The 16,557-nt window shown below is 49.5% G+C and overlaps 1 protein-coding gene across 3 annotated transcripts in view; it reads left to right on the top strand.

Annotated features, from left to right (window-relative positions):
* LOC149352732 (uncharacterized) overlaps window positions 1-16,557 on the top strand; it is a 147,240-nt gene that overhangs the window by 102,656 nt on the left and 28,027 nt on the right. For all 3 annotated transcript variants that reach the window (XM_089581945.1, XM_089581944.1, XM_089581946.1), the window contains one exon: window positions 14,266-14,441. In XM_089581945.1, coding sequence (XP_089438071.1) covers window positions 14,266-14,441 — 176 coding nt within the window. The remainder of the gene's footprint in view (window positions 1-14,265; window positions 14,442-16,557) is intronic.

Genomic DNA, 16,557 nt, shown 5'->3' with positions numbered 1-16,557 from the left:
GTCATGTCTGTGTGAGATCGATGTCGCAAGGGCCCGAGGGAGAGCAGGATAATCAGCCATGCTGACTAACGTAGGTCTGTAGCCGATGTCGTCCTCGATGATATGGCCGACGCTCCTAACGCGCGCATTGACGTTAACGCTAATCCGCGATTAGCATTGTTTCCTTAAACTGTACTGGGTGAAGTGAACGGGACGTTGGTACCATGTATACGCCTAAGACGTGACGTCCACGCTTAAAACATCAAAGTGCACATGAACCAGAGGAGACGACGTTAAAACTCGAAAGCTCCATTCAGGCAACGCGAGCCGGCAATGATGCGTTTCAGAATGTCGTCTTGTGGTCGCGTTAACTTCAATTTCGGTAACACCGCAGAGGCAGCTGGGCAGCACGACCGCGCTCGAGAGACATGCGCTCGAAAGTTGGCCGCACGTCGTGTATTGCATCTCGGCGTCGATAAATTTGTTCCGGCGTTTGCGCAACACATCCGCCGGCGTGGCCTAACTGGGCCGCCCCGTGCCAGGGTCGAAGGCCCGCGATCGAAGCGGAGGACGCTCCCAGTACCCTGCGGTTCCTTTCTTTCCGCAACTCCATTTAAACGCTTCACGCAATTTCGCGAGCGCCGCGGCGGTCGCGCATGCACCGGCGCGCACGTCATTGGGCGCACGTTTCCCCCGCGGCGCGCGAGGCGGAGCGCGCGCTGTCCGCTCGTTCCCGTAAACACTCGCTCCGCGGGACGACAGCCACGCGTGTAACGACTGCTTCCGCGTTCATTAGGAGCAGCGTCCCGTTTGCGGCGGCGGCGCAGGTGAAATCGAACGCGCCTGCCACGTGCGCCTGTCCTTTTCCGTCGCTGGTGCGCACCGGCAGAGTCGCCTTCGCGTCCTTCTTCATGCGAATACTTTGGCCAGAGTGTGCAGGCAGCATAGCGCGAAAGCACTGCTCTATAGCGGGCGGTACGGTGTATAGACGAGAAATGGGGTCAGGCTGGTCCTGTTTCCTTCCTGAACAAAAGAGGGAGAGAAAGACACAAAACGGAAAACGCCAGGCGATTTCCGCTCAAATTGAATGGATCGAAACTGGGGGCGAGTGAAAGTAAGAAATGGAATTGCTGGAGTTGTTCCATTCTCAGCCGTGACGCGCGGAAACCGTTCGTGACGTTACTGTAGCCCATGCGCGGAGGCAGCCGGCGTAGCCGGAAGCTCTGCTGCTGGAAAGACACGCTGCTCCTTCTTCCTTGCTGCCGACGCTATCTTCGTGCCTTTCCTTCCATAATATGTTGCCGTGGCGTGTTTGTGAGTCATGTCATGTCTGTTATTGTTTGCGAGTGTGACCTTTCGTATGCGAAACATTTCGCTACAATGAACCCTCCTCCGGCTCCGACTTTTGCCCTTGTGCCGACTTCCAGCGTTGCGAGGAAGCGGATCGCACTAAGTTAAAACAGCTCTAGGGCGCAATGGATAACCCCCTTCAAAGCAGGCACTGCAACTGTTGTGACGCCGCGGTCAATCGCCTTGCACCTGTACCTCGCAGTCGCGCGCGAATGCCACGCTGACCTCCTATAGGGGCATTTGCCACTTCGTTCTCGAGCTGTATCGGAGTGTAATACGTTTTCCCTACACACCGCCCTGGTAGGGGGGTGTACGCGCCCTTTGTTTTCCTGAAGGCGCCCCCTTAATTCGCAGCCATTATTTTTTTTTCATACGCGACGAGGAATTTTCTCACCTTTGTGATAAGTGTTGGAATCATAAACGTTGCTAGTCCTACGCGACACACCAACGACACAAATAAAAAATTGAACTTGACTACGGCTGCTCCTCAACCCGCATGCGCATTTCTGGGGAAACCCCTGGTGGCAGTTACTGGGACGTATCACAGGGAACATCGCGAAATATTGAGCTCGCGAAAGACGGGCGGCGTACATTGTGCGTCATGATCAATGCAACTTCGGGACGAGCTATACCTGCTCATCTACACATTACACTGCCGCTTCGGTAATCGGGGCAAAATGCGATACGACGTGCGCACGCACTCACGCAAGCAGCAAGCCGGACACTTATGCCCGCGTAAAATGACCCCGTCAGTGTTTCCTTGTGATACGCAGCGCACCTCAGATATTGCTGCAGCGGCGGCGGTGGTGGGGGCAGGGTGAAGGAAGCCTGGGAAGCACAGACACCGCACTGCGCGATCCATTTATCAGCGCCTGGCGGAATAAGCTTCGATCGACGAAGATTCGACGCTAAAGCCGTCGGATCAAAGTGCCAAAGCGTTCGACTGCGCTCGAAGTGAAGGAAGAGCCGCAGGAAGCCAAAGTCACGAAGCCGCTGTGCTTTTCGCAGAAATGCGGCTCTTCTGCGCGCGCCGCCAGTCTGTGGCCCTTTCGGATACGTGTGGGAAGTCCTTTAAGAACAAATAGCGCCTCCTAAGTGCAGAAGAAAAAAAAAATTATTTTCTCCACTGTAAGATTTATTCTATGCATGCACTTTGTATGCTAGATACTTTACTGCGGGAAGCTGAAGCGCCTAGTCTTCTGCCTGGGCCCTGTCCTCCGCGTGCACTTCGTGACCCTACACGTTATACTATACTGGTGATGGCTCGGAAGCCGGCAGCAACGTGTTTCTTCAGCCTAGAGCTCGTAATAGATGACTGCCTGTAGATGTAAGGTCCTGGTAGCCCGGCCCATCCCGAATGATGACTGTTGTGAAGCATGCAGAACCGCTGATACGTTCGAACACGTATTCTTTCTTTGCTCATCATACACCTGACAAGAGAAGACCAGGTTTAGTGTCTTCCACGCGGCATGACTTCCGTGAGCGACTGTATGACTGGATGCTTCTGCATACAGGACATCAGGTTGCCGTGAGCGACTGTATGACTGGATGCTTCTGCATACAGGACATCAGGTTGTGCCCTATTTATTTTTAAGGCAGTGCCGATTTTTCTGCACGTTGTGGGTGTGAGTGCGCGCCTCTTACCCCCACCACCCTCCCATTTTTCTGTCTTACATTTTGCACAGTTTCATTCACTTTTCATTTCATGTAATTTCATCACTACCGCTCTTTTTTATTTCTTTTTTTTACGTTATTATGACATGCCCTTAACATACAAAGTTTCCTTCTGCCCGCATATTCTCTCCCCCGTCGCTATCGTCATCATGGATGATTCAGTAGCGTCAACACCACTGAGAAATGACTCTGTCATTACTGGTGCCGATGCCGGCCACAATGAGAATTTTCCTAACTTAACATTTTTCCGTGTATATTGCGCGATACGGTAGACCCTTCCAAGCTTACAGTGTACCTAGCCTAGATACAGTACCTCTATAAGAGTGAAGTGCAGTCACCTCGGCTGACATTTTGGTTTATTTACTTTTCTTTAGAAGGCACTGACGCGGCTTGCCTTAACGGCTGTCGCCGGCTAAGAGGAATGTGAAGGTGAATTGTGCACGAAGTTACATAGCCTTACATGATTGAATATATGAACATGCTACTGCAGCAAACTTCCCACCGCTGATCCTGCAGATTGTTGCCGAAGTTTCGCGCAGTACGCTGTGCTTAATCACAAGGAGAGCTGAGCTCAGCAAGAAGTAATGCGTGTGGAGAGCGCTGAACGGAATTTAGGAGCAAAAGCACGAGGGGCGGTCGATACCTGGAGCTCTCTTAGCACAAGAGCCCCCTGGCATAAAAGGGACGTTTTTCCTTAGTCGGCTACATTACCCGAAGGAAAAGCATTTCTAATGATGCGTGGCTTTCGAGTTCCAGCTTGAAGAGGACAGACCATTGTGCATGCATGTCGCTCAAGACACAGATCTTCAGACAAGAAGAAAATAAATTACGCTCCTTGACGTATAATCTGCTAGACAAACATAAGAGCAAGGGTCGAAACAGCAGCAGTAGCAGCAGAGAGCGCTGACTGACTGTGCACTTTAAAACGGTTATTTCGCCCGGTTTGTGTAGTTTTCCTTGCGGGAACCTGGTGCAAAGGAAATGGCTCGCCTCTAGCACGAGAATATTTGAAGTGCGGGGCCCTTCAAGCGTGAGCACACGGCGAAGGAAGAAAAGGAAATACTGTGCGGGCTTCAAGCCTAAGTGCATCAACCCGTGTAGTGCTCCCCTTGCGCGATCCCCATTCGCCGTCTTCGATGAGGTCGCGCGCTTGTAAAAACTAAGGCGACGAGAAAAGAGCACGTGTCACAGGCTTGAAGACTGAGGGGAATTCAAGAGTGTCTGGGCCATTTCTTCTCTCTTTAAGGTCCCCGCTTTTCTAGCCATGAAGAATCCTTTCGGAAGTTTCTGTTCGTTTCTTGGGCTTCCCTCGGGTTGGCTTGCATTCGGTGCTGGGCCATTCCGTTTTTTTTTTTTTTTCGAAGCACTTTCACGCCTTCGTGAACTAATTGTGGTAAAAGGTAGGCTTATTGGCCGTTCGCAGGTGGTTAGTTAGCCAAGTTTTATGTCATTTTCTTTTATTCTCTTCGTTGCGTTTAACGTATTAAGTCTTGAGACAATCCTCGTGCAAACTTGCCACTAAATTGGACGACAAGAGGTGGAGGAGTAGGCATTACACGAAACGTGGGCGGCGTTCGAAATTTTCCCCGCGCAGGAAGCAGTGTGCATGCTTTGCCGCCAAATACGTTCAGGCGCCCGGGAACGCTTGCGGCGTTCCTCCGATCAGCACCGTTTGTGCAAGCGCAGCGAACGTCTCAGAAAAAAACGCAAGCGGGCAAAGGAATGCCGGTAATTAGTATTAGTTCCAGTTATAAAAAAGCGTATGTAATAATGATGCTGTTTCATTTAAAATTATGCGCTCAGTGTGATGACATGTCTGTTTTAAACAGGTAGATAGACTTGACAGACACGTTGTCAGCCTTCATCGATGACGGCTAAACTTTTTTCTTGTTATGCCATTTGTTCCGCTGCTCGCAAGTTCGCTGAAGCTTGACAAAAGGCTCTGTTGTTAAGGCCGCAGTCCATGTTGTGATCATCACGGTTGATTCCTTTTTTCTGTTCCTCTTATTGAATAGTGCATGTCTTTCTTTCTTTTGCTCCTTTATTGAGTTTATCTTCATAAGCTTTTTCCCTCTTTATTTTTCTTTGTGAGGGACTTCGAACTTTTCACTCAGCAGCCAATCCTTCGCCCCGTGGGCACGTGCCGTTTGCACAAAGGCACAATAACAGCAAGCAGGAAAAAAAACTAACTGAAACATCAAGAACTTAACTAAGAAACAAAATGGTAAAGTCCAGAAACCCCAGTGAGCTTACGAACGGCGCAGAGAACGGTCCGGGGCTGAAGACCGGGTGAATGGCGCCAAACGACAATACAATACATTTGCAACGGAGAGCAGATTAGCTCGGCTGTCGGCAAGATTATCGCAGTAAGGTTTGCGGAGGGAGATGAAGCGCGACTGAAAGGAAGGAAATGATCTATTGTTTGAAGATCTTTGCACAACAAGCAGAGTTTAACGAACGAACAAGGATGAATCCTGCAAGGAAAATTAGTCGCACTCTCCTCGCATTGCCAGGAAAGGCATGGGCCTGCATTCCTCGAAAAAATAAAAAAAAAGCCTGAAATTATCTGAGGACAAAATGACATAAAAAGACGATGACTAGGCGTGCTTCAGGAATAACTGTTGCCCGAAGCGGGCGGCCGTCATTTCAGAGAATGCAGCGTGTCCAAAAAAACACTCGAGCCGGATCTTGCGATGTGGCCCGGCATGGTAGCAGAAACTGGCAGTGACACATAGAAAACGGCTTAGGCGAAGTTAAAGCACGTGCCAACTGGGAGAGCGCCTGTCACACCGATGACCCTAATATGCCGAGGACGCATCTACTTCGTGACGGCTAAAATAAAGGCGACGAATTGCGCAAGAAAAACTGGGACGTTGTAACTGAACGGAAGGCAAAGCTCAGTCACGCAGGGCAGAACAAGCAAGCAAGCAACCAAAAACCCTCCGTGTGCTTCTTCCTCGCATTGAGCTCATCAGCGGCAACGACACCGCGCAATGGAAATAAGGGGCTTTCGAGAGTGCACTCAGCAGTGACTCAGCATGTTTTGGTCATGCATCGCCGAAAACAAAGTTAAGGTTTGGTGGTTATTGTTGTTGTTAAACGTATTTATTTGCTCCCCCCCCCCCCTCCAAAAAAAAAAAAAGTGCGAGTTTTGCTTGCTGCATCAGCCAACCGGTAGCATTTGGTAAGAACGCAGTGGATGAAATGCTGCGAGAGCAACTACTGAACGAAAGGATCCCAGGGTCTTCAGAAAAAATATCAACGAGCAAAAAAAGGCGATAATAAGTTTGGCAGGGAAATATCGTTTCGATCGAGACAGAAATGAGTGACACAATTTTAGGAAGGCCGGAACCGCAGGTATTGCTTAAACATAGAGTCTGGTTTTAGGACAAGTCGAATACTTCAACGGACCTGCGGCCCGTTACCCTGCAAGCGTAATAGACAATTTGTGGGCGGAAATACAAGCGCCACCTTGATGATAATTTTCAAATACTCAAAAGTTTAGCTTCCTGGCGGTATAAGAACTAAATAGACACCGGAGTTGTCACGGGAGGAACGAGAACAGGACATTTGTTAACATTATGAGAGAGAGAGAGAAAGCACTGACACCAGATTTGCAGTTCGGACTGATAAAACTGCATAGGAGTGTGGAGGCCGCCTAGAAGGCAGAAAAAGAAAAGATTGTGTCATCAGCCTACTCGTGCGGGTGGATTCCTTGGCGAACAGGGCTTCAGAAAGAACAGCGAGGTATCAAATAGAATGAAAATGAAGGGCCTATCCTGGTACACTTGAAGTCTGTCTCTTCCGTCCCGGAAGCAAAAGAATGTTCTGCCTATGAGGAACTGCTGGGTCTAATACCCGTGCCACACGCGCACAAGAAATGGCAGTAAATGCTTAAGTCCTTAAGTTTGTTAATGTCATTATTTTCGGAGTTGGTGCTACACGTCCATATTTAATGCCATTATCGAAAGTGACGATGACGATAACGCTTGTAAGGTAGTCAAAAGTTTCATCTGAATATAAACATTCCTAATGAGCACAATATATCGGGAATGTTGTTCAAATGTAATGTAAAAACGCTTTTCCAGAAAATGCGGCTGTTCCTGCTTTACAAGTCGAAAAAGTAGCCATAAACTCGCATGTCAGCACATAAGTCGAGACTTGTCAATAAGGCTGGTTAAAATGGCGCTCTTCGCATAGAAAATGCGGTATAGCTGCCTCATACTGACTGAAAGTTAAGAATTAACTATTTCCTACTGGTTAGGAAGTTGTTACTAACAAAGCTGTATGCTTTTCTGCGTGGGGAATGGGAACGAGACTACGCATTGCACGGGCGAATGAGTTGTGGCGAACTCAGTAGGCCGCGAATGGCAGTAAGGCTAATGCCATTAAATTTATGCGTGTGGCACCGCACGAATGCCATTAAAACTTAAGGCAGTAAGCACTTAATGGCATTAAATCCGTCCGTGTGGCACGGGTATAAGAAACAAGAGTGCCCTGCACTTTACAGGGGTTCAATTGTGAATTCACAAGCCCGCGAACCGTACGATAGCCAGCATCCAAAATGGCGAGAGCGGGAATCTTACATGATTGCCAAGCCAGCCACTCGAATAATGTTTTCCAAATCAATATGAACACACAAAGCATCACTGGCGGAATCCAGTCTGCCTCGAACAGAGACCGTTATTCCTTGAAATGTTAGATGAATATAAACCATTTTCTCAGTTAGTGATGATGTTGCATTTAAGCGAGATGGGCCTGATATCATCCAGGGCCATTACCTGAGACTTTGACGTTTCAGTAACAGCGCTCGAGCATGAAAGTCTGCTGGAGCTGGGTATCTGTGTTTGCTTCAAAGAGCTGTCGCAAATGTTTAGATCTCGACCAGAAATATGAAATAAAAATCTAACAGGGCAGACGTGTGACGCGAACTTCGGTGGCACGTGTTGCTGAGTCAAAAGAAGTTTTGTTGTCTCATGCGAGGAAAATCTCTGCAAAATATTTGGACCGGAAGTCTGCAGGGCTTGTATCCGGTCCAGTGCAAAACAAGTGATTTGGGCACGAAATGTGCAAGCCAGCGTTTCAAAGAACGCAAACAGAGAACAAAACAGCGAAAATACATCCTACTTTGAGTGTACAAAAACTAATATAGAAGGCAGTTTAAAATTTCTGGCAAGTTTGAATGCTTGAATTCCATCGACAATGCATTCCAGACCTTGGTTCCGACGAATTCAGTTAGTCTCTCACCGTACATATTAGTATACACGAAGGTAAAAATTATCGTTAGCAGCATGTATTGTGCTGCGAATAGTCAAAATGGATAAGCTCAGAGAGAATGAAGAATTGCTACTATAGTATTTAACATACGGGAAATTGGTCAACCACAATTGGGTCCATTAATGGACGAACCCATTAAAGGTCAAGTATCTCCATAACGTCTGAAGCACTGGGCGTCAATCACTGGGGTCTATCATTACTTCAGCAGTTCATTCTTTCTAGTGCGACACGTAATCGCAGCGAACGATGCGCCCAAGAGAAGCCGCACGATCCCAAGAGAACGTCTGCGGCGCACTGGACGCAGCGTTGTTTGATCCGGCAGCCTTAGTACAACAGTAGAAAGCAGCAAACATTCGAAACGGGCCCCGTTTTCTGTCTTGACGGATTTTAGTTGTGCATGAACACGTATATGAAATTTTCCAAGAAATTAAGTTATCTTACTGAACTCGCTGAACCAAATCGGAGACTCTTCTGCACCTCGACTGCGCCCCTTCGCTACAATACAGATAAAAAATTGTCACATTCGCCATGAAACTGCCCTGAGTATGCTTCAAGCATCAGCAAAGAACATAATACAACCTCCTTTCCTGTTTAATTTGTTGCGCACATGAACAAAATTTCTGTTCACGAAATAATCGATTGGTACATTCGTAGTCGGCTCGGTGCGCCTCCGTGTGAATAACATTTGGTTCAATTTTTAAGTGCGCTTTTCGATTACTCGTAACGTTGGTGGCTGGTGTGTGGATAATTACCCGTAGTTAACAGAGCTGGCAAGCTCGCTGACATTACGGACGTTATTGAAAAAAACACTCACGCGTGCGTTGAAAGGCTTAACTAGCGGCTGCAGGCGATGACTGCGAGCCTGAAATACCTGGAATATGGTCAAAAGTGGCCTTTTTTTTTTCTTTTGCTTTCCAGCAAGAGCCAAGTGGACACCAGCGGGCGAGTAGTGTTTGTGAGCAATCGCTTCAACTGAGGCAATGGCGCTGAGCTGAGGGCGCGCGGATTAGCTCTTAAGTTAATTTGCACAAAATCGAAACGCTGCATCCATGGCTGTGTAATCTGGCGGAAATTATCAGGGCAGAGAGAATGAAGTATGCATAGTGAGATATTTGTTGAACATGAGCGAGCCTCGAAGCGCCCCCGCAGTTGCCATTTTACGGTAAGAGTAACCCTTGAACTATATCGGGTTTACACACCAAAGGCTTGGAGGCCCGATTCGACGTGAGGTGAATAATGCGCTTGCGCTTCTCTCTCGCTTTTCCGAAATCAGGGTCGCCCTTGCTGGTGTTTTTCTACGGATTTGCTAATTCGTAGTTACTTTATCCGAAGGTTTCGCAACCGCACAAGGTGGTGTCAGAACTAACGCATGCATAAAAACCTGGAACCTCACGGGAAGCTCACCTTTGCTGCCGAGTGACGCTTGTAATGAAATTCTAAAGCACTCGGCGACACAGCGAGAGCCCTCCAGGCGTGCGCGCTCGCGGCACGGTTTTTCAACGTTCTTGCATCCCTCGTTTCAGCTCGGCCTGGTATTCCCGACTCACCTGATAGCATTGGTGGCTCTCAACGCCTGCCACAGGCTAATTATTAATAAATCGCTGAGTTAAAACTAACGCGCCTCTTTCGCCGTTGAACTCGCTGCGCACATTGACAACACTTAGAGGAAAATATGGATACCACGCGAACGGATACAATGACTAAACGTGCATAGATATACTCGGTGATGGTTAGTGTCTTATGGGTACATTGGGGACTGCAACGACTGGACACGAGCTCTGACTATGTCACAGAGACAAAGATGACTGAACAGGCGTCGAAAAAGTGATAGAACTTATTTGAACGTTGCTTCACTCGGCGCAGTCTGGGACGTTTCGTGCCTCGAAGGATTAAAATAGTAAAAAATGCAGAGGCGACTATACACCTGGACAGTTAAAAACACGGCGATGAACCAGAGATAGATGGTAGCTCCCAATACACACGCGCGCACGCACACTTTTCGACTATAGGTGGGTACAACTCAAGAACGAAGCGGCTTTTCCCCGTCAAAGGACCCTCTTTCAGCCAGTGGTGCCGGCCAGTTCTCGTGATCCTGCTTGCATGACAATGCAAGAAGCGGCGCGACAATGCGGAGAGGGGACTATCCCGGACCATGGAGGGAAAGTACTATCCCATTTCACTCCCCGCATTGTAACGCTAGCAGGGTCACGAGAGTCGGCCGACGCCACTGGCTGAAAGAGGGTCCTTTGACGGGGAAAAGCCGCTTCGTTCTTGAGTTTATAGCTATCCTCTGCAGTCCGCCGCTCTAATTGCGTGGTGCCACCGATGACACTCTCCTCGGGCAGCGCGTTTCTCAGCAGCTGCCGCAGATGGATCGTGCTACATTCCTTCGTTCTCGGCATATTCTCCCTCCTCTTTCCACGGTAACCATTCAGGGTGGTGACCGTGGTAAGCACCCTCCGGTTACGCTTTCCTACGCTCTAGCAATACCCTACTCCTGCCACTGTAACCCTCCTCCTTCCTGGGTGGTTCTCGTGGCAAGCACCCTTCGCTTGCGCCTTACGCTCTCGCCGTTCCTTCCACGGTGACCACCCTCCGAGCAGTTCCCATGGCAACGCACCCACCGGTTACGCCGATGACTACGACATTCTGTACTAGCAGTAAGACGCGAAACCCAGGAACGGGCGCTTAACGGCTGTCGCTGTGGAAGGAGCAACGAATGCGCTCCACCGCAGCGCGGTCACGAGCAAAGCGTCGCTCCCAGGCGTGAACAAGGAGCGTCCTATTCGTTTTATTCGCCCATCCGCTCTCTCGTGCTGTCCTTTATTCAATTCAGCCCTTTGCAGCTCCCGACGGCGAACCGAGTTCGGTAGTCGACAAGTCGCACTCTCTGACATTTCTTTATTGGAGTCCTGCTCTGTGAAAATTTCTTTATCGGCATTATCTGGCCTTCTTTCACGAGGCGGGGCAAAGACATTTCTCAGTGGGAAACGGCTTGAAAGCAGTGCCTCCCGGACAATTCAGCTTCTCCAGTTTGCATTGCTTTGCTCTCCTTTCGCCACGGGGAGAGGGGGAGGTGCCAGTTCAATGTCCCGTTGCGGACTTGAGCAAGCTCTGTCAAGGAGGAGCTCGCGCAGTAGTCGACGGGGCGGTGGCGTCCCAGAGGCGAGAGCGTGCGTCACTTTCTGCCCTTCATCAATTTACCCAGGCCAGCCAGGCGACCAAAGCGGCAGTCGACCGATGGCTTAGCGTGTTTTCTTCCTCGCCTCGCTCTAAGCTGAGGTCTGCTGCCGAGTTTCAAGTCTCTCCGCACCCCTGGCCCGCTTCTCTGTCGATCGATACACCATCCATAGTAAACCCCGGCAAAGTTGAGCCGGCTGCGGAGTGCCCCAATTCGACGCGTCCAGCGAGCCTCCTTTATTCGGCCACTCTAACGTGCTGGCTGCCCTTGTTGTCTTACTTTTTTTTTCATGCCTTGCTCTCGCTAACCACATCCTGAAGAAAATAAAAACGCAACAAGAAACCGAAAGTGCTCGAAAGTGGCCGGCGAAAGGAACTTTTGTTGTTGTTCGCTAGTAGCGCATCTTCTGCACGAGTGCCAGTGCCTCCTTTCCCTCGTATAAGCCTAAAAGATGTACGCCGCTGCTAGGCGTGCGTCGAACGCACGTCCCTTTATAAGAGGAAGCTTCTTCAGCTGACTGTGGCTTTTTTTTTTAATGATGATCACTTGCAAAAAAAAACTCCTATGCGTGCACAGGTGAGCCTGGGCACTTGTGCGCGAGCGGCGCAAGCTTGTTTACCTTTTTGTAATTTGTAAATAGCGTACATAGATCTTCCGTGCCCTTTCTCGCTATCGCTCCTCTCAGTACTTCACCTCGCTATCGTCTTCCTGTCCCTTTTATTTGCGCCGGTCGCAGCTCCGGTACTTAGGTATTAGATAGCGGTTGCCGCTGCCAGAAACATCTTTTCCTTTTTCTCTGTATTTTTTGCACTAAATCACCTATATAGTGTGGGCAGGTGCCTCCAAAATAAAACGGAGCACTAGTCTAGGAAAAGCTTGGTGGATGCTTAAGCTTCGTCTTTAAGAGTGGAACGCGATAGCGTTATCGGGCCGCGTCCGCTTATCGGCAGCTGCGCGCGGGGAGAGGAGGGGAGGGGGGCGGGTGCCAGTTCCGCGCGTTGACGGAGCAGCTGCGCAATGCCTCCGCCACTGGTGCTCCTGGGATTTTTGAGGCGCGAACGACGAGACGGAGCCGCGGCAGCCTTAAGCCTGCTTACATGCAAGCGAAAACTAGCGAATACTGCCGCCGCGACGCAAGAAACTGTTTCGAGTCGCCGCGGAGGCTCGAACGGCGGGGTTCTAACAAGTTGACAATTCTTCGCTGCGACGCGCCGCTCAATTCGCTTGCATGTGAGCCAGCCTTTAGATTGTGGCGACGACGCCGGCTTTCCCGCCTTCCTTTAAGCTCTCGCGTTAAAAATGCTCTGCTTCGCCCAAGGCGCTAATAATGCGTACATCACAAGTATAACACTCGTCAGCTGGATATGCCAAGTGCACTCATGCTGTATACGTGCTCATCCGCCGCTAGAGCGCGCCGCAATGCAAGTTTTCTGCACTCGCGTGCTCCGTTTTACTGGGGCTCTTGTACTGTCATTTATTTATAATAACGATAATAATAGTAATTGTTTTTCTACCATTAGTTAGCATCATGCAGTATGAGCATAGAGTAACATAAAAGTAAAGAGCGGACACTCGGGCCCTTTCGCGGCCGAGTTCGGCGCTTCCCCGTCTCCGCCAGATGGCACTGAACGTGCAAATAAAAAAAAAAAGAAAAAGAGTATGATCTTGGCATGTCTTGGCTTGCAGTGACGTGCGCTGCGCGCCTACGGCCGCAGTTACGTCAGCAACAGCGGTGTTTTTTAAGTGCGTCAAGCCAACGGGCAAGCACGTCCAGGCGGCAGTGAGCGACGGACCGACGGTGTGAGCGGCTGTATTTTTTTGCGGCGTCTGCAAGCTTCGTGGACACGTCCGTTTTGTGTACTGCTGTGGTGCAGCGACGGTTGTTTCTTCCACCCCGTGAACTGTCCAACAAGAAGCTGCAGCTGTCGGCCTTAAAGGCGGCGGCGGCGGCTCTTCCTAAGCACTTCCAAAGAGGCAACAAAGCTGCGTCAAGGGCAGATGCCCACCACTAAGTAGAGCCTCCAAGATTCCTGTTTATGCCTATCATCTCTGAGGCCAGTGCGTTTCCCCGGGTCCGCTAGGTTCGCTTTGCACAAAAGTCGGCCGCTGGGGCCTACGGGAGTGTCCGCTCTTTACTTCTATATTACTCTATGGTATGAGCGCGGAAATAGTGAACTGTTTAAATCGAATATAATAAAAAAATCGGCCTTAAAATATCAAACCGGATGCTGAATACTTCCTGCATCTAAAAATTGGAGGAATAACGGAGGCGGCAAGAGCGTGTACGAATTCGATTTATATTTCAAAGAATGTTGTATGTTGTAGTTAATGAATTTGAGTTAAACTGTATTCAGCTAGGGAGCATGCCAGGGGAATGGTCACCATCATATTTGTTATGATGACAACATTGATAACGTATAGCAAATGAACTGGGCACTGTTGGGTGAGCATGGAAATTCCGATTGATTGCGCACTGATGACTGTTAAGGAACCGCACATCATATGAATGCAGAAATAAGCATGCGGTGACAATGTAAACATTGTGAGCTTCCGTTATTCTCAACACTGGACGAAATTAATCGGAGTACACCCTGAATATTCAACTGCGAGCAAATATTTGGAAGTACCGCATATCAAATTATCGAGTACAAGCCGAACAGAAATATACGTCCAAAAATCTCAAATATTTGCACACCGCTATTGACAAGCCTTTTGCAGTCATGATATCTAGGTGAAAAGGTTAGAAAATAATCACAAGAGCGGACTAAACTTTTCCCCCTTCGCCTTTTCTTTTCTCTCGACAGGTGCGACTATGTATGGGTGAAAGAGCCGACGGTTGGGAAGTCCGGTCAAGAGTTCTGCGGCATCCGGTCCAATCAAACGGTCCAGAAGTACGAGTCTAAGACCAAGCTTCTCTCCATAGACTTCCTATACAGCTTCTCCTATGCCGACGCCTTCAGCATACAGTTCACCTCCCTGGGTAAGTCGACCTTCAAGGCTGAGCGCGCACGCCGTAATCCGCCGTCGGCGTGGCGGCGGCCAGAGAGGGAGCACTATATGGAAATGCCGAAACTGCGTCGGCCATGCATCTTTTGCGGCTGCGGGCTTCGCGCGCTGCCACCCCGACGAATCTTGCAAAACGCGACGACGCGGGTGCCCGCATTACACGCGCCCGCGCAATGATTGCAAACTCCGAAAGGATGTGACAGGCAGCGCGGTTGGTGGTATGCTGGATGCAACGTGCGTATGCTGTCGCGCTCAGAAAACACCGCTGAAAGCCCCGCAATGTGTACACTTATGCAGCGCGTACCTGCGCGTGGATTCGTTGACGTCGGCCGCTTCAGTTCTGTAACGTCGCTTCGCCGTCTTTGCCGAGAGAATGAGACGGCGCAGAGGTGGGAGGCGGCCTGCCGCCGCTGCGCGTGCTAAGCGACTCTGGATTGTTTTGAATGCCCGAAGGAAAATAGAGAACTGTCCTCACGCACTGTTAGTCTCCTAGCCCTCATTGTCTCTCTCCTCTACTCTCATTCTTTGTCTTTGAAAGTGGAAAGCGAGGTCGATTGAGGACACCTGCAGCGGGTGGAATTGCTTAGCAAGAGAAAAGAAACGACGCGGAACTCCTCAGACTAAGCGTTGGATCATGCAAGCCTACTCACGAGTTGCGAATACTGGCGAGTAAATCCCTTGAAAAGACGAAATCGAGGATGCGGAAAAGCACCTTCCTGTGCCTCTCTTTCCAGGAACCGTGCATTGTTGTTATGCAAGGTGCGAAGCAGGGGCTCGGAGTATATGCCCAAGACTTGGGGATTGCATGCCTCCCACAAAGGAGCACAACATCCAATAGATCACATTACAAAGCCCATATGGTCGGGTGCACAGAGCAAGAGAGCTATCAACACAAAGCGGGTTATCACTTAGTGCATATTATAGGCATACGAATTATAACCAGGGTATCGAACCGGATTTGTTTCGGGTTCGGTTCGGGTTCATTTCCAGCATGGCGGAAAAAATACGGGTTCGGTTCGTTTCCTAGCAAAAATACGGGTTAGGTTACGGTTTCAGGTTCAGTTCCGGTTCGACAGCTTGATTACATGGGTAACGTTTGTTGCGGGGCTAGTTGGGTATGCATGTTACACTTCAAGAAATAAGCCGCTACAAAGCATGAAACACACGAGACCGACGAGACGCCTGTACCGTCGTCCTGTCTCGTTCCGTGTGGTTTATGTTTTGTAGCGCCTTATTTCGTGGAGGACCTTGATTACAGAACACTATAACCATATTTAAACTAGTTTAACTAACCGAAGAAATGCTAGTCAAATACTGAACCTTAAGGCGGGAATCGAGTTGTAAGATCCCTATAGGTGGAAATTTAATACCTCAATCTTCAGGCAGTCTTTCTTTCAAGTTCTTGCACACTAAAAAAGAGCACGAGGTGGCGACCGCTCGAGCGTACTGATGGCGATGCGCGCTTATTCGGAGCACCAGCAGCAGCACGTGCCACGCGTGTGCCTTTCACGCCAGTCATAGTTTCCAGTTTTAAGAGAGAGAGAATTGAATAGCGACAGCAGCATGGCGTTAAAAAAAAAATAGCGAACTGTTAGCAAGCGCTCTCGACTTAAATGTTTGTCTTGCTGCCCTTGCATGCGCGTGCCACAGCCCCTGCCCTTTTAGGCTATGCTGCGAAAATTTCTAAGAATGTTCGCCTACCCCCATCCGTAGGAAAACTTGCATCAGCCTGTAGGGAATGGCTCATTCTTCAACCCTTCGCTGTTACTAAACGTGAATGTGGCCCCCTTCAACGACAGCAGAAAATAAGTACTTTCAAAGTGGCGCTTGCTCAGAATAAAGAACGCCATCCCGGCCGCGGCTGTTGAATTTCTTTGGAGGAGAAATTCGAGGCCCGTGTGCTGTGCGATGTCAGTGCACGTTAAAGAACCCCAGGTGGTCGAAATTTCCGGAGCCCTCCACTACGGCGTCTCTAATAGCCTTAGTCGCTTTGGGACGTTAAACCCCATAAACCAACCAACCAGCCAACCACTTTCTTAACTCTGTGCTAACAAAAGACATCCTGCACACAGGGTGCCGTATACTTCATA

This window comes from Amblyomma mixtum, chromosome 3 (assembly GCF_055824585.1).
Source record: "Amblyomma mixtum isolate Tamu chromosome 3, ASM5582458v1, whole genome shotgun sequence".
NCBI lineage: Eukaryota > Metazoa > Arthropoda > Arachnida > Ixodida > Ixodidae > Amblyomma > Amblyomma mixtum.
The sequence above is the reverse complement of the archived record's forward strand: the minus strand, read 5'-3'. Positions and strand labels throughout refer to the sequence as shown.